Source organism: Trichoderma camerunense (genome assembly GCF_050948025.1).
Source record: "Trichoderma camerunense strain CBS 138272 chromosome Unknown V8C40scaffold_17, whole genome shotgun sequence".
NCBI lineage: Eukaryota > Fungi > Ascomycota > Sordariomycetes > Hypocreales > Hypocreaceae > Trichoderma > Trichoderma camerunense.
In genome coordinates this window covers 82,352-99,642 of record NW_028145353.1, presented here as the reverse complement: position 1 = coordinate 99,642, position 17,291 = coordinate 82,352, and the positions used below count along the sequence as shown (strand labels likewise).

Sequence of the window (17,291 nt, the reverse complement as noted above, 5' to 3'; positions counted from 1 at the left end):
AGGCTCATGCGCCGTGTTGTAGGCCTCGGACAAAGCCCTGGAGCCTAGAGCGCTGCGGCGTTGTGGTGGGAATATGCTGGCTGCGCCTCAACTACAAGACTAAAGCCGAGGCTTTGTGGTATAGTCTGACTGTATGGAGAAATGGTAGCGTATTAATGCCTGAATCATTCCAGGCGTTGCAAGAACCTTTGTCTCCATAGTTAGCTCCAGTCTTTCTCTATACTCTCGGCTTTGTTAGAGAGCTGCCTGATCAAAGAAGTCCCAAGACTGGCACCATTGTATTTCTCATGGCACCATCACTACCACCAATGTTATCGCGACATTAGCCTCTGGCGCCAAAGCAGAGCGAGTCTAAGACAAGTACACACAGCGCCATGATATGTCAAACCGGCAAAGCCCTAAAACCAATTTTTTCGAGGCGGAAATTATGGTATTGGAGAATTGCCTTTGAATTGAAGGCTCTCTTCTTGATCATCTCAGCTTGAGTCGTACGCTTGACACTCATGTCACTTATTCAACGGGTAATATAGCGCGCAAATGCCGAAGATATTCCCTTGTAGCAGTTCGAGATAACTTTCTCTTGATACGTCTGATAAATATATTACGAAACTTCTCAAATACGGCATGTCCCCCTACACCTATATGTATGTACATCAAATTTATCTCGTAATAAACAATCGCCTAATTACAGATATACCCGAGGCTCGTTACTCTACCCATGGGCTCTGCTTTAGCCAGTCTCCAAGCGATAGTATCTTTGGATGCTCCGCCCGCACTGCTGTAATGTTGGCACCATAACCTTCAGCAGCGAACCATCGCATCATATTGCCAACTTCCTTGGAGAGCCACATGATTAGCCGCACCACCCAAGGAAACGTTAGCGGCAAGCCATGGCCCAGATTTGCCTTGAAGATATCATCAATCTGCTTGTACGTAAGCTCATCACTAGCAAGTGAGATGCTACGCCCAGCAAACTCATCGGGCCTCATCAATGCCTCTGCTGCGAAGAAGCCAATGTCTTTTGTTGCGATGAGCTGGATCGGTTTTTCACCAAGCAACATTCGCCAACCAGTCGCTATAAACTTTGTACCAAATCCGGGCATGAGATTGTCCATAAAAGCAACCGGGCGAAGAATCGTCCATTTCATGCCATCTTTTTTGTTTTTGGTCGTGCTCTTTGTGGCTGCTAGTAGATGCTTTTCAATATTATGTTTGCTCACGAAATGAGGCACATTGGTTGGATTCGTTGGAGATCGTATTTCTCCGCCACGATCGACTGACGAGTATACGAAAAAGTCGACCTGGTTGGCTAAGGCAGCATCAATTAGAGCCTTGCCCTGCTTCTCTTCTTCTTTTTCCGAGAGAACCTTCAAGCATGAAATTAGTCGCTATTAGGAATTTTCTATTATAAGCAGATTATCTATACCTGTACACTGAATACGGCCCAAATTTGGGCATTCTTGCCTCCGCCCAATATTGTCTTGGCATTTTTAAACAAAGTAGGGCAGTCGTTCAAGTCTCCTTGGACCAATGTGATACCGTGAGACTCAAGTTTTCCAGCTGCTGCAGATTTTGGATCGCGTGTAACAGCTAGCAATGTATAGTCATTAAGAGCGCCTCTAGCATCGAGAGCGTCAATGGTAGCGCCTCCTTGTTTGCCGGTGGCACCCGTCACAAGAATTGCCCTTTTCGACTCATTCTTGTTGTCAGCCATGGTCGATTTCTTGGATAGTCTTTGATCTTAAAAATTAGACAGTGTGCTTAGAAAGAGGAATTTAATTAAAGAGAAAAAGATTGAGGCACTCACAATGTCGAGGCGTGTCTGACAAGAATTGGGAGAAAGTTGATCTTCTTAATTTGACAGCGTAAAGGACGTGATGCTCCAGTTGTATGTCGAAGTACGGGAAACATATCTTCGAATACTCATTATGGACATTTAAGTAGATTTTGTTTATACATCTTTTGAGACAGGGCCCTATAGGCTGAAAGAAAGGGACTCTATCTTTAGTTGGCACTCTATGTGCAATAAGCTTCACGGCACTAGAAGTGCCGGCTTTCGGCATTCTCCACTATGCCGCGAGGCCCCTTGTTTGGAGTTCGGACTCCGACATGAGCGACCACATGGATGTACTTGCATCGAGATATAGAAAATCTTTCGAAATTTGAACTTAATGTGGCCGCGCGGTTATTGATAAGCAAGGACTTGAATCTAAGTGGCTCAATTATAACCAGCATTGGATTGGTTGCTTGCGGACTTGATCAATTACTGCTTTATACTTACGAAGTTCTAAGCGACATCGTGAGATGATCCACAAGACACTCCGCAAGCTTTGAGTATTAACACAATTACTACAGAACGGTATGTGTGCTGGTATATGGTTTGCATTATGATATTCCTTGTACGGCTAGTTAGCTTCATCGACCATAGTTACTCATAGAGATAGTCATGTATCAGCATATGGATCTTTGCAACTGACTCATTTCTTCGGATCAGCAAAGATTTATAATACAAACTGTTGATAAGGGTATTACCCCATCATGTATACAGATCCTGCTATTAAATGGACATATAATTGAGCAATGGCAGCTACCGAGCATCCTAGAGTGACCAGAATAATAGTTCTGATCTATTCACCAACACACTCGTTATTGAGAATGGCATCCATGATACCATCACCAACCAAAACTCTCCATCATGAACCATATCCTTCTATAGATCCTACCCGACCTGAGCTGAACAACAATGGAAAGTCTATCGTCGTCACAGGTGGCGGCATGGGTATTGGCTTTAGCATAGCCCGCGCCTTTGCTGCATCCGGGGCAGCGAACATCGCTCTGTTGGGCCGTACTGAGGCCGTACTCCATGCATCCAAGTTGTTGCTCAAGAAGGAATTCCCTTCAGTGCAATTTCACGCTCTCGTTACCGATCTCACAACGGAGCTTTCGATCCAAGAGTCTCTGTCTACTTTCACCGCCTCTATTAGTCCCCTCAAAATTGATATTCTCGTGGCAAACGCTGGTCACATGCATAACCCCTCTTCCCTCAGTCAGATAGACGGAGATGAGTGGTGGAAAAGCTTCATGGTCAATGTCAGGGGCAACTTTAACCTGTTACGGACCTTTCAACTGTATGCGGCACAAGACCCCGTGGTCATTAATGTCAGCACGGCGGGAACCCATTTGCTTGTACCAGGGCTCAGCGGTTATACTGCTAGTAAATTAGCGGCCACACAGTTATTCGATCACTTCAAAGCCGAAAACACGTCCACTAGAGTTATACAGTTTCACCCTGGCCTGATACAAACTGAGATGTCTCAAAAGACTGCCGAAGCGAATCCCAAAAGGCAATATGACAACGGTTAGTGACCTCAATTTTTTATCCCAATTACTCAGTCCTCTATTTCTTGTCTGGTACTTATACGTCCACCCATAGTTAATCTGCCTGCTCACTTTGCCGTCTGGCTGTCAAGCAGCGAGGCCGCATTCTTGGATGGAAAGTACGTATGGGCTAGTTGGGATGTCAATGAATTGAAAGACATGACTGCTAAGATCGAGGGTACATCCAATCTTACTCATGGGCTTATCGGCTGGCCGAACATTTGAAACAGTATATGTCTGTGACTTGATACTAGAAGATTACTACTTTATTCAAGCAATATAGTCTCACTTGTTGAACATGATCTACCGTGAACTATACACATAATATTTTTGCACTGGGTAACGTTCTGAGTTTACTGCCTCTGATTCTATCAAAAATTGCAAAGGAAGACATTTTTGGTATGCAGACGGTAGAATTCTCGGTTTCATTATGTGGCCGTTCCATCATATTACAGCCAAGTCTCAAGATGCGACTTCATCTTGTTTACTTTGATGCATTATAAGCGTGTCATATTTGATTCAAACAGAGACTTCTTTAAAGCCACAAAATTATCTTGAAGCTAACAAATTACCCAAAATCGGCCGGCTTCTGCTACTATTCTTCGCTGTGCCCAACAGTCCTTCAATTCACACGTGCGTCTCAAAATGTGGCACATATCCTCGTATTAAGATATGTCTCGAAGAGTCATGTTATATCACATGGATCATTATAATATAACGAATAGGATAAATTCTGCTGGGTGGTATGGTAGTATCACGACCCATTACATGCCGTGACATTAAACAACGTGAAGTTACAGCGGACAGTCGGAAGTCCGAATTTCCCCCCACAAAGCCAAACTCCGCAAACTAAAACTCCACAGAGTTGCCATCACACCAAACCCCAAAGTCGCTGACTGCAGTAAAGAAGCAAAGATGTTATGGCTTATGCCGCACCTCCAAGCGAGTTGCTTGAAAGGGATATTATTCAACTTTTTATATAGAATTGAGTAGAGACAAGATCTTTTCCGCGTGTCGCTTGCATGCTATCTAATGTCTTAGGTTGTAAAACGAAATGAATACAGATGCATGATTGACTAGTTTAGTATTCCCGAGAGATTATCAACACGTTTCCATTTTGGGGAATAGGTTCTTGACATGGAATTTCGAAATATTCGAGTATTCTCATAGAAATCAGTACTTTATCGTCGCAATTGAATCATTGAATGGATTTCCATGACGAAGGTTAGCTCAATATAGGGGCTGTAAATACCATCGAATTCTCGTCAGTAGCTCAGGGGTCCCCCAGGGACGTCTGTTGATTGCATTCGCCAAACATCGTAAACGGATAAGGCTTAATGGGTAATTCTCATCTATGACTTCCTGATCCCTGTTAATAATGGACCAAGCCACACTATCTGTTACTAATTGCTGACGATACAAAATTCTTGATCGTTTATTTTCAAAAATGCCGTCATTGTCAAGGAACGTTGCATCGACGGCGGGCTTATCGTAACCGAAGCGATCGTATCAATTCTATGAGTTTCTGAATACCAATCTCTCCACCACGTGTTGGAGAAGTTTGGCTTTTGGATGGTTGGTGGGTGGCCAGCAACGGGGACTGCTGAGTGTAACTGTGAAATTAGCATCATGAAGCAGTTCACGACCTACTGCAACCAACTTGCTTAGATATACTAAAAATAACACAAATTGCACATGCTGCACGGTGCCCAACATTACATATTCTTAAATAACACACATCTTATTCTGCCAATACACTAAACGGCATTCCGCTATCCACAGCGTACAACCAAACGCCTCAGGACTTCATGATTATACTCTGTTAATATGTGTCTATTGAAGCTTCTTGAATGTTTCAGACGCCTTCATATACTCAATCCACGTCGTAGGCTGGTCTTCAAGGAGCGAGAGGCCCCAATCAAGGGATTCTCCAGCATAGTAACCACACTTGTCCATCAATAGGAAATTCTCAAGCATCTCGATGGCCACAACTTCAGGAGTACCCTTCTCCATCAGGCTAGTCTTAAACATATCCTGGGAAATTGAGAAGTATTGTGCATTTCTGCTGGCTGTAGGAAAGGTGGCCTCAAAATCCACCAGCATCTGCACGGGGGTAACGGACGCAGTGGCAGCAAAAACATACTTCTCTTCAAGTTATAGTAGGTAATAGCTCCTTAACTTATATTACCCTCTTTATCCTATAAGCCGTCTAAGTCGGCAGGGAAGGTAGACCTAAGGAGGTCGTTAAGCAGTTCCAGGTGTTTTAACGCCGCCTCCGTTTTTGGAAGGCCCGTAAAGTCTAAGCCCGCTTAGGTAATCCCGTTGTTCTTGGCGAAGAGGGAGGGTCTGACAATCCTTCCTACTAGGGCTATATTCACGAGAAGTGCATGTTGCTTGGAAATCTCTCTTTCTACTACGGCTATATTACCAAGAAGTGTATGTTGGTAAGAATCTCATAAGCATTATATTTCAGAATAGTTGACACAGGGAAGTTTTTTGTTACATTTTCTGCATAGAAGAATTATCCGATGGGTTCTATCTCCACATATGCAGACTTTTATCGAGGGGGCAACACAGTACTCAGTCCATTAGTGTAGCAATAGCAGACTCATACAGTTCCAAGTTGACAGTCATTTTATATACTTACAAGGTATCATTGTGTCTAGACAGCTTATGCGAGCCTTATTAAAAGTATAAATAGAACGCAATATCTCATTAAAAAAGCTATTTCTTCTTTATACACAAACAGACATATATCTCTCAAATACTCATACAACCAAAAACAACTGGAGATATTCTACCTATAAACCCTTTCAATTATGAAGCCTGCAACTATCTTTCTTAACGCCCTCCTCCCCCTCACTGCAACAGCTTGGTCTTTAACCACCTGCACCGGTAACACAGGCTGCAGCAGTGGCTGCACTACGCATACTGGTAGCGGCAATGGGTGTGTGGCAACCGGCGGGGGAATCCAGTCCTTTGTCATGAACGACGCATGCGGTAGTCTCAACCTGTGGGAAGATGACCACTGTGGGCAAATTCAGATCACGCTAGACCCAGACCCCAAATTTTGTTATGCTCCTCACTATACTATTGGCAGTTTTTCCTACGACTGCTAAAGGATATGTGGATTTGGGAGCTGGATTTATGTCACGAGCCAACTCTTATGGCCACGACAACGGGCCGCCCCGGGTAGGCGGTCACAGATAAATGACGGACTGATCAACCACTCAGGAACAACTCGATGGACTCTATCGTCAAGGACATCGAGGGCGTTTAGCCAACTGGGTATATAACTTGCCTTCTCTACGCTCATTTAGAATAGTTAGATAGCCAGTTGTGAATACAGAATAACGCTTGATTATGTTTACAGAATATCTTCTACAGTTGTGTGAATATTACTTATTATTCCTTGTATGATTGCCTGACTGTCTAGCCTGGCCTATCCGCTATTATAAACCTAGTATAAGTTTATCCCCTGGGAATTTACCTTTTATACTAACCTATAGGAGCACGGCTTGTCACAATTTGTGTTATGCCTAGCTCTTATGGTTGTGACAAAGAGCCCGCTGGATAGGCAATGCTGGATTAACATATCTCCACCTACCAATTAAAGACTACTTGATGTAATAGATTGTCAGGTATATTAAGGACATCCAGCTTACTGTTGTATAAGCTTGCATTCTATACTCTCGTTAGATAGCTTAGGTAGCTACTTATCACTGCATTTACAAGACAGTCAGATTAGAACATAAAGATCCTTCCTATATAAGTGGAAGCTGTAATCTGCCAGGTTACATACTTTTCGTACATAATCTTAATAATTGTAAATTAAAAAGTGATTTAAGTATATAACCTTAATATCTGATGAAGGCATACTGCATGGTAGAACGCAGGACCAGTCGTATGATTGTCAGACTATCCTTCGCTTTAGATACATTAGTCGCTCTGCAGATGTGACTGACCTTCACCCAGTGTTGATTCTATCACATATGTTCTTCATCTGGTGAGGCAGTGGAATACCGTAATAGTAGAGTTTTCAGAAACATCTTTTCTCCAAAGTATACCACTTCGTCACAAGTTATTAATACTTCTAGTGAGGCTCATTCCTTGTGAATATATAATACTCATTTTGCCGAATCAAATCTATCTCTTCATTACACTAGATATCAAGCCATTTATCTCGGATACTACGAACTCTGGGCTGTCTTTCTGAATGAAGTGGCCGCAGCCTTCCGCAATTTTGACTTCTCCACTCTCCGCAATCTCGGTCAAACTCGCATTATATAAAGCCCAACGCGAATTAAGATATGCATTCGTGACCGGCTCCGAGATCTCGAGAGATCCCTATGCACGGAAATTGTTCAGCAATCCAACCAAACCACAAGGCAGCTCATTGGAGGAAAAAATTACATCCCTACCTTCGTTTGCAAAGACGTTCCAATCATGGCCAACCACAACCAAAAGAGGCCTCTTGCCACTGGGCCCATTCGGTAACGTAGGCTTGCCTGCGTCAGGAAGCAGGATTGGTAGATCCCTGTGGTCCATATTTTCTTTAGTAGGCGATGTCGGGTGAAAGTATTTTTGAGATACGGCTCTTGCATGGCGAAGGTCCTCTGGCGTGACTCCAGGAGGTAGTTCATTTAATCCGGCCCTTTCAGAATCAGGATCAGGAAATAAAGATACAAAGTCGGAATTCGCAATCGCCGAATCAAGAAACAGCAGGGCCTCGACGCGACTAGGATGCGCTGCAGTATATAATCTCGCCAACGCGCAACCCATTGCGTGGCACGCTAGAATTAAGCGCATATCCGCCAGTTTTTTGTAAAAGATATTTTTGCATGCATGTTCAAGAAGATGATGCAGGTCTGTTATCATATCACTTATGCTATGTCCATATGGTTTATCAGGCCCGTCAGCTGGGTCAGAATCCGAGTCTCCCTGGCCGTAACGGTCGTAGGATAATAACAGTGGCATGGATAAACTATCTCTTTCTCTCTGGCGAATTAACTTCTCTGCTACGGGGTACCAAGATGACTGTGTAGCGGAAAGGCCGTTTATAAAGAGGACCAAAGTATTGGATAGGCTACCCTGCTGAGCGGAGGGAGGCGTATAAGTGGACACGGACAGCCCAGCAATCGGTTTATGGGCAAGCTCCAATAAACGAGTGTCCATGGTACAGGAAGCGAGAGGCACCGGAGGCGACTGGAGTGGGAATGTTCAGGTGATTAAATTTGTAAATAATACACAGTCATCTCTGCCCACTTAATTAAATACTTCACTTAAAAGTGAAGATTTCGTGGATATTATACGCATGTAGTCCATTATGGGCCGTCAGCTTCTTGAACAGTCAGCCAGTAAGATTCCTATGTCGGTATCGCGGACATTTCACGAAAGCCGCAGAACCGACCTCACTAGCCGAATGGTGATCGACTATAGCAACTAGTAACCTTAGATGGGAATCGTCTCCATGCTAGCGGAGTTGATATCTTACAAATAGAACACACGTTCACAGGGGTCCATTTCTGAGCTTGCTAGCTTCCGCAAGCCTCCAGTGGGGTTACCGCGCGGCTGGCCTAGCTGTGTACTTGTTGCGATGACATTGTTTAGAAGTCAAAGTGGTTGCTGCATGCTAACATGTAGTTCAATGGCATGGAAAACACATCTTTTCTAACAGATAAAAAAAGAGCTTGAATCCATTGAGATATGAGCACGATCGGAGGAGACGTATAGAGGTGTAGCGTTACCACATCATATGCTCAAAGTGCTAAAGAGCCCGTCCTCAGCGTTTGTCCCTTATTGTGATATTGTGCAAAATTATACAGGAGAAATCTCAATATCAAAACTCCGCACGGTAAGACAATCCCTGTGCTCACGGAAATTCTCGGTTTTCCGGGAGGCTGCTGCTGATGGAGCTAACAATACGTCTTCTTTCTAAGAACGTATCTTTATTGACTGTAAGTGTATGGGCATATTTCAGATTGTCATCTGTGTCTAAGTAGATAATATGAATAGACTATATCAGCTCATTTGTTGTTTCTGTATCAATTGGCACAAACTTTCTTCGTTGAGCACACAATAGAGCCGTTGTCTGGCATCCGAAGTTTATACCTTCTGTCTTTAAGATAATAAGATTGTTGGTATAATGCCTTCCATGTTCACTACTTGTTTTTAAACTAATTCTCATGGACAGAATCCGAATTTAGAAGAAATGAATGCAGTAGATCTATTACAATCTCACTTTCGCACAATCAGGGCTGATCCTCAAGCATGGCGTTCACTGTTTGCCACTGATGCTGTGTTAGAAATGCCATTTGCTCCGCCTCATGTGCCCAAGGTACTGAGAGGCATCCATGAGATTGCAAAGAGCGTCTCGGGCTTTTTTCAGCTGCTGGACGATGACTTTGAGATTACCCAGAAGATCGTACACCCAGTCCAAGGTGAAGATGCCGTGGTAGCTGAATTTTCGGTTGTTGCCACAGCCAAACCAACGGGAAAGATCTACAATCAAGACTACATACTCTATCTTCGTGTCAAGGATGGAAAGAGTGTGTTTTATCGGGAGTATTTTGATGGAACTCAGACGGCTGCTGCTTTTACAACGGATAATTAGAGATTTTGGCTCATGGCCATGACACCAGGTACCTTTTAGATCTAAACGCCTTGAAATTTATATTTGATCTATTATTAAGCGTCCTTTAACCAATACTGAGTCAGAGCTGATATATCTCTAATGTGAGCTCACGAAAGCTTTCTCACCAAATTGGAAGTGTCAGGGAAAGTATGTTGTCGAAAGAATGGTCCTTAGTTCAGCTTGTGTGGGTTGACTTACATATTGACTAACAACTTCAAATTCATCTTCACTTCTGATAAACGTTGACCGAACTGGTGTTATTTGGCAAATACCGCCATATAGTTTTCAAATTCCTTTATCCTTCTCACTCTGCTGAATTGACAAGTTACATTTTGTGAAGTTGAGCATTGCGGTAGAGATTGTGCGTTACGAGCTTATATTTTAAAGTAGCGGGGCAATTGATAACTGCAGCTCATTATTTCGTCATATATATTTTGTCCCATCCTTTACCTGATTTTGCGTATAACTCTTCTGAAAAATCCTCCTTCTGCTGGTTTTTTGATCCATTTAGGAAATCTTAAACGCTTGAATAGTGACACATCAAAACTCGACTCTTGGAATCTTCTCATAATTGCTTCCCAATCTTTTGCAGTACATTTATTTAGGCGGCCCCCATTCTGAGCAAGAAGTGTCGTTATTTGATGTCCTTGCTTCTCGAAAGACATATTTTCGGAGAAGTATATATCCATAGCATAACAATCCAGCGGCGTGCGTCCATGTGAATCCATCAAATTCGTATTTATTTTCCTTTGAATAAGGTATTTAGTCATGCTGTGAGAACATAAATGAATAAGATATGCCGTGTCTGGCACCATACTAGGTGAGTTCTCACTCGTGACCCAAGCAGGAATTTGCACGGTCATTTCTAGATTTTTAAATCTTTTGATAATATCGAGACATAAGAGAGATAAGGCATTGTAGAATCGATGGGTCCGCATTTCGCTCCGTAACCAGAGGAGAGCGTCAGCTAAGCAGTCAGCATGATTATCGAAAGAGAAATCATGAGCAGTCAAAAAGTCGATCATCTGCACAGCTTCTTCATAGGTAGCTTGGCCACTAGATATTGCATCAAAAACGAATAGTGCGCAACAATCCATAGATCTGGATATGATCGATGGCTCGGATTGTACAGCGTCCTCAATAAAGAGGCGAAGATGAGCCTGGAAAGCCAATTGAAGTGGAGATCCCGAGTCCGAATTAGAGGGTGAAAGTCTTTGCGGGTTACACTTTGAATGAAGGTCAAGAGATTGAAATATGGGGCCGTCCGAAAAAAACAAATATAAGCTCCTCCCAGTCGTTTCTTCGGAACACTTAGCATGGCGCCAAAGTTCATGTCCTCGCCTATAACTCCCATTTATCTCTCCCGGAATCTTGAGAAGGGTGAGTTTTACGAGAAAAGTATGCCCGTTATCACTGATAGCGTGTGCGCCTGACCGCAGAACAATATTTTTGAACTCTGGCAGTTGAACAAAATCTACAGTTGTCTGGTGCAGTAACTGAAGTTTATGTTCAGGGGGCTTATGGATTTCAATAAGCCCACCAGTATAAGTTCTTAATAAAGTAGACCAATGCTCAGGGGTGCGTTCTTCCAGGTTCTCAAGAATTTGGTGCAGCTCGGAAAAGCGTGTGAAGTTCAAGCAGCAAAGGATTTTTGGCACATCTGCAAGATAAATATCATCTCCTTTAGCAACAACTTCAAGTAAACAAAATGCCTCGCGGCGGAAAGATTGGGGTATCCGTTCCACTATGCTGCTGTAATAGTCAATTAAGTCGTCAGGAAGATTTTGCAAGGCGATCCGAAGTTCACTGGATAGAGCTTCACTGTTGCCACCCAGTAGAGCAGCCGCTACAATCTTGGTCAAGTCTTGCAACACCAACTTAACCCATAAGAAAACACCCTTGGCTCGCTTCACAATCTCTTCCACCAATTGGAAAAGTTCTTGTGAATCAGGGCATTCATTGTTTATGACATGGGTGCAAAGTTCGCGGATATCATTGTCGGTATGCTCATGAATCTGAAAACCAGGGCAATTGGGAAACGCGTCCTTGAAAGCATCCCATGGTCGGCTGGAAAAGAGTATCTTGATACGCGTGCGACTGTTTCGAGGCTTTGTTATATCCTTAAGGAACTCTGCAATAAATTCTGGTGGGCCGTTGTGTTCATCAAGCGCGTCAATGAAAATGCATAGATCTAAATCCATTGATTGTTGATCTATGACTCGATGTAGGGCTTTCTTCAGATTTTGGAGCGTCCAAATGTCGTCTCCAGTCAAATGTTGAGTATTTTCGCGGTCGTGGTGTCCATTTATGAAGCTTCCAACTCGTTCAGTCTTCTTTTGAGTTGCAAATGCTCGTGTTGTTGCGACGTTCTGAGAGGCGTGTTTTATTATCGCTTGAATTAATGAAATGCTATCGGGGGCTTGCTCTAATACTTGGCTGAGAATGCTACGGAGCAGACCCTCAAATGACTTTTGAATGAGATTACCGCGGTAATGGAAGAAGAAATTTGCTTCAACATGGACGGCTTTACTATACCATCCATGTAGTAGCTGTGAAGTGCGCTTATCGTGGTAGAGAAACTTCATGAAAGTTGACTTTCCAGAGGCAGGCCGTCCAGAAACCCAGTAGAGACCGTCGCCTTTTTGTAACCAGTTTTTTAATCCAATTGAAGGGTCTTCAAATGCCCATTCAAAAGAGCAACCGGCGCTTTTATCGATCTGCTGCAACCTTTCATCTCTCTCATCTACACGTAAAGATCGGATGATTGCTAGCAACCCATTAGTCTAATTCATCACTTTGACAGATAAAGCACTAACAATCGAGGTCCAGAATATCTTTTGAGCTGTGATCAGTTAAGGGTATGATATTGGATAACATCTTTGGAAAATGGCGGAGAGTTGAACGCTCCGAATATTGGTTATAGGCATCCTGGTTATTATCAAGAATATTCCGTAGCGTATTCGAAATGAGGCCAATGATATGACTTCCGAGTGAAAGTTTAACCATGTTAGAGTGGTTTTCGTCTATTTGTATGGTTGACGCAGGATCGGAAGTACAGCGATTGCCCGTGGCGGACTCCCGTGATACCAGTATGGTCCCTAACCCCGATCTACCATATTCCCCGTCAACCAACTACGAAATATGTTAGCCCATATCCTCCCATTTGAATATTATAACACGAACATGGTATCAGTACCTTCACCGTAGGTGTCTTATGGGTTTCATATGCCCAAAAAAGCTTCATCCCTCGAAGTTGAAAAATGCCAGAGATGTGCTCCTCCAGACTGGACAGAAAACTTGACTTGTTTGATATCTCGGCTACAAGTGCGTCTTTATTCGGCTGATCTCTAAGCATGGCATGAATATCTTCGATGACCATGCCCTGACTTGGTACGCCAAAAAATATTGCGCCCTTTGTCTTTTGGAGTATGCATTCAGAAGAGACGTCGCTGTCGGCGAGCATACGGAAACATTGTTTTAGCACTACGCCACCAAGGCTATGTGCCAAAAATGCCAATTCCTTCGAGCTAGGGGATGACCACCCTCCTGCTTTTAGTGTGTTGATGAAGTTATTGGCAAGATCTGCTACTGTTTGGAAGGAATCACTCCCCACCAGTTTAGAATCATATCCATAGAGAATGAACCTAACTCCAGGGACGAGCGCTGGAAGTTTATCCCGTATCCACATGAACGATTTGTCATTGCCTCGAGGCTGCCACGATCCCATCGGATGGCTTGCGAGTCCTGAAATCACAACACAGCTTCGAATAATCAGACTTCTGCATGTTTGACGTCTAATGGTATTAATTGACTTACTCATACTGACGTTGAGATACTTCATTTAAAGGAGTCAGGCCATAGAATGTATCATCCAGAATGAGTGAGTGCTCAGGTAATCCGCACACCGGGAGGTGCCATTCTCCAGCCGCCGGGGCATCGCGCACAACTCCAGGGAGTTTTTTAAGATTAAGCGTTGCTGTTTTTGTGGGGTTATCGTTCCAGAAATCGCAGCTCAAGGCAAGAGATGCTACACGAATATCCTCCAGCTTGCCATCAGAGAGAAAAGGCTGTACCAATTGAGCGACACCTAGGCGATCCATACTTGGCGGGATACCTCGAAGGCGGTATACTTTGGTCTCTGGGGAGGCCATGCTGCAAGCGTCATCAACTCGGGTTGCAGTTTTGCCCGTCTGGATTTAGCTTGAATCGTTGCACCACTGGGGGAAACTAGTTTGGAAGAAGACTTTGGGAGTTAGAATGAGAGAAATGGTATGGCTATGTCAATGCCTGAGCCTCGTGCGATGCCCAAGCTAACTCCCCTGCCCAAGCCCGCCTTATATACGCACCTTCGATGACATCCTTCTTATTACTGGCTAGCATGTCCACCAATCATCTGCCAACAAATTAGTATCAATGCAGATAACTGACCAATCGATAAATTTTGCCGTGGAAGGCAATTGTATAAACACAATTTGCTAGTTCACCAGCACATACATCTCAATTCGGATCCTATGCCCAATAATTGAATGCATCATCGACAATTAGACATGTTGGAGATCCATAACATGATAGACGACCATCCATTAAAAATAATAACTTTGCCATCATGGAGCTACTCCGGATTCTTCTGTCAGTGCGAGAGAAACCGAAGCACATAGCGAAGGCATTATTACTATGCAGCTGTGAGTGACCAATCAAACCCATCCAAAGAAGGAGAAGAAGAAGAAGAAGAAGGAAAGGAAAACCAGTTGAAGAGACCCGAAGCGACCTGACTTTACCGGTTATTATTAATATAAATATAACCTTAACTATCCCTTTAGCAGGTTTAAGGCAGTTTTTTGGTATCCTTTCGGAGTCCAGCTATCAAGACATCAGGGAGCCGGGGTGGTACCTTGCTTACTCCGGGAGCTACGGCTCGCTTTACAGATATTTTACTTCTTCCAGCGACAACCAGATATAATCTGTGTAAGCGTAGGTATTATATTGCTGACAGACCGTATATAAAAAAGCTGCCTTGACCCTACTAAAGTCATACAGCATCCCTGTCATCTGAAATCACAACATTGAGCTCCAATTGCAGATTTTTCTTTGGCACCTTGTGCCAGTGTTGTAATACTTCATCTTCTGGGACAAACCCGGAGCTGCTGGTCCAAGTCGCCGTTGCTGAACCTTGATGTACGAAATACCGAAATCCATGCCAATAATCCCATTGATCAAGCAATGCCACGAGTTCCATTTCTTTTAGTACGGGCATCTGCAAGGCCGCGCGTGCTGCAGCGAGGTAAAGCCGCTGTATGGCTGGAGTTGCAATATCCAGGGTGAGCGACGACCTCTCTGTCTCGGCACTTGGTGTACTGGAGGTGGCCCAAAATGAGGCCTCACTCCCATCCAAAGAAATAGAGTCATCCGCATCTGGGTCGGGAAGAAAGAGTGGTTCACCCCAGGGATCATATGGCTGGTAATACAAGCCGAAGTAGACGAGTCGGTCCCATCGTGGCTCTGCCAAACTCGCAGGGATCGTTCGAGGAAAGAGTATTTCATCACTGACTGGAATCCTTCTAACGCCGAATTTTGTAACGCGTTGAGATACGACGTGTAAGGACTTTGAAAGTCTATCTTCTTCCCCTTCTCTCAACATCAACACCTCAGTAGCCGCAGTTGGAGTCTGGTTATTACTGCCACCGTACGAGTCGCGCAAGTCAAAGTCATCGATTGGATGGCTGATTTGGGACAAAGCATCTGCAAGATCTATTACCCCAAGTGTTAATAAATCGAGCGTTTGTTTAGGAGAGAGAGAGCCAGTAGAATTACCATTTCGCATTCTTGCAAATCTATCCGCTTTCCACCAATGGAGCCACACGTTTTCTGTTGCTGCTGGTAGCTTCGCTAACAAAGCACAAACGGCCACCACAGAGATTAGTCTCTCTCGATCTTCATCATCGGGTATAATAAGTTTAGTTATGGTCGCAGCAGAGGGCAATCGCGCAATTCGCCCAGGATCAGTCATCTCCAGCACCGATTTTATATATCTGACTCTCCATTGTTCCAGCGGATGATCGCGCCCCTTACGCGGCAAAGGCACGAAAAAGGTGACCTCGACACCATCTTTATGCCCCTCGGCCACATCCCACTGGCTCAGAGACTGCAGAAATGCCTCCAACACTGCTTGGAATGCCTGGTTGTTCCGTAGTTTCTCGTCAGCCGTCTCCTTGTATTTCCACGACCAAGGCTCGGGTTTAGGCAGCTTGACGCGGAGCCGAATATGGCGCACATACGCACGGCGCCGTGCCGTCACGATGGAGTTGAGCTGTAAGAGTGACTGCAAGTCAAGATGCAGGAGGGCAAAAGTCCACGGCTCAATCTCGTTTTGCCAAACGCGGCTAACGCTGGCATAATGACTAAGACGACGGCCCTGGTGGGGATCGTAAACCAGATAGGATATAATGCGCTGGAAGATTTCGGGCGGAAAAAGGACAGGTGCCATGATGATGATGCTTGATTCATGTTCTCGTGAGGCGACAAGTGGAAGTGCCTTGGTCTGCTCAATGTTGGGCGGTTCGCGGTTCTTATACTGGACTCGTGCAGCTTTCAGGTCAATTCCGCGTACCCACATGGGTGAAATTAAATTGGAATCACCAACGGCAGGATTCTTGGCGTATGTACAGGAGGCTTTTCTCCGACCAACGTCGTTTGGCTCATCGACGGGCCAGAAGCCGTCGCATGTAGTAGCTGGTATTCTGTATTAGCCCATCTGTACTATAAGCTGAATCTTGGGGCCTCTTCATCTGCTTACGGTTGACGTCTGTATTCCAGGCAACAAATTGGGCGATAGTGATGCCGTTACTAGTAGCTATATCGCCGCAGCTATCGTCGGGCTTGGCAACATACCACTTCTGGCATCCTTGTACTGTTCCGGGCCTTGTTGGAGCCGGAGCACCGCCACTTGTTGTTATTGTTGACGCACGGGTGGTGCTAGAGGTTGTGCTTGAGGACGTCGGAGTAGGATCTTCACCCAACACGCAGTACTATTGCAGCTACAGTCAGCAGGGCAGAGTCTTGCTTCACCAGTGGAAGCACAGTTTCGGTTCAAGAAACAGAAAGATGAAAACCACAGAGTGATTGATATGTAGCTTACCGAAGTGCCAAGCCAAGGCCCTGGCAATTGTTCCCTAAATGCTGCGAATTAGACAAAAGCCAGCAAAATAGAAATGGAAGTCATTCCACCGAGGAACTCACCAACAGCAGGATTCCAGGCGTAGAATTGATCGATTGTGCTTCC

General features: G+C 44.4%; 7 protein-coding genes across 7 annotated transcripts; 3 read left to right on the top strand and 4 right to left on the bottom strand.

Annotated features, from left to right (window-relative positions):
• Positions 1–696: 696 nt before the first annotated feature.
• Positions 697–1,876, bottom strand: V8C40DRAFT_74215 (uncharacterized protein). The gene is made up of 3 exons (XM_083223375.1): positions 1,808–1,876; positions 1,427–1,733; positions 697–1,367 (listed from the first exon to the last, which is right to left on the bottom strand). Exons 2-3 carry the CDS (start codon positions 1,712–1,714, stop codon positions 708–710), a joined length of 948 nt encoding a protein of 315 aa, XP_083069716.1. The 5' UTR covers positions 1,715–1,733; positions 1,808–1,876; the 3' UTR covers positions 697–707.
• A 779-nt stretch (positions 1,877–2,655) lies between these two features.
• Positions 2,656–3,603, top strand: V8C40DRAFT_268909 (SDR family oxidoreductase; the record flags this gene model as incomplete). Its single annotated transcript, XM_083220009.1, has 2 exons — positions 2,656–3,358; positions 3,434–3,603. 2 exons carry the CDS (start codon positions 2,656–2,658, stop codon positions 3,601–3,603), a joined length of 873 nt encoding a protein of 290 aa, XP_083069715.1.
• A 1,513-nt stretch (positions 3,604–5,116) lies between these two features.
• On the bottom strand, positions 5,117–5,606 carry V8C40DRAFT_253047 (uncharacterized protein). The gene has a single exon (XM_083217515.1). It carries the CDS (start codon positions 5,479–5,481, stop codon positions 5,212–5,214), a length of 270 nt encoding a protein of 89 aa, XP_083069714.1. The 5' UTR covers positions 5,482–5,606; the 3' UTR covers positions 5,117–5,211.
• Positions 5,607–6,061: 455 nt separating this feature from the next.
• On the top strand, positions 6,062–6,713 carry V8C40DRAFT_253046 (uncharacterized protein). The gene has a single exon (XM_083217514.1). The coding sequence runs from the start codon at positions 6,198–6,200 to the stop codon at positions 6,495–6,497; it is 300 nt and encodes a 99-aa protein (XP_083069713.1). The 5' UTR covers positions 6,062–6,197; the 3' UTR covers positions 6,498–6,713.
• A 2,876-nt stretch (positions 6,714–9,589) lies between these two features.
• Positions 9,590–9,991, top strand: V8C40DRAFT_268907 (nuclear transport factor 2 family protein; the record flags this gene model as incomplete). Its single annotated transcript, XM_083220008.1, has 1 exon — positions 9,590–9,991. The coding sequence occupies one exon, from the start codon at positions 9,590–9,592 to the stop codon at positions 9,989–9,991; it is 402 nt and encodes a 133-aa protein (XP_083069712.1).
• A 1,495-nt stretch (positions 9,992–11,486) lies between these two features.
• On the bottom strand, positions 11,487–14,302 carry V8C40DRAFT_281633 (uncharacterized protein; the record flags this gene model as incomplete). The annotated part of the gene is made up of 5 exons (XM_083221642.1): positions 13,829–14,302; positions 13,209–13,773; positions 12,829–13,144; positions 11,579–12,779; positions 11,487–11,508 (listed from the first exon to the last, which is right to left on the bottom strand). Exons 1-5 carry the CDS (start codon positions 14,161–14,163, stop codon positions 11,487–11,489), a joined length of 2,439 nt encoding a protein of 812 aa, XP_083069711.1. The 5' UTR covers positions 14,164–14,302.
• A 59-nt stretch (positions 14,303–14,361) lies between these two features.
• Positions 14,362–16,496, bottom strand: V8C40DRAFT_253043 (uncharacterized protein; the record flags this gene model as incomplete). Its single annotated transcript, XM_083217513.1, has 3 exons — positions 14,362–14,405; positions 14,507–15,760; positions 15,824–16,496. The coding sequence occupies 2 exons, from the start codon at positions 16,494–16,496 to the stop codon at positions 15,042–15,044; spliced, it is 1,392 nt and encodes a 463-aa protein (XP_083069710.1). The 3' UTR covers positions 14,362–14,405; positions 14,507–15,041.
• Between the last annotated feature and the right edge of the window lie 795 nt (positions 16,497–17,291).

Bases quoted from the DNA above. Each gene is read 5' to 3' on its own strand.
- V8C40DRAFT_74215 (XM_083223375.1), bottom strand. From the start codon at position 1,714: ATGGCTGACAACAAGAATGAGTCGAAAAGGGCAATTCTTGTGACGGGT. The intron at 1,368-1,426 runs GTATAGATAATC...TCATGCTTGAAG, and splicing joins GGGCCGTATTCAGTGTACAG to GTTCTCTCGGAAAAAGAAGA.
- V8C40DRAFT_253047 (XM_083217515.1), bottom strand. From the start codon at position 5,481: ATGCTGGTGGATTTTGAGGCCACCTTTCCTACAGCCAGCAGAAATGCA.
- V8C40DRAFT_253046 (XM_083217514.1), top strand. From the start codon at position 6,198: ATGAAGCCTGCAACTATCTTTCTTAACGCCCTCCTCCCCCTCACTGCA.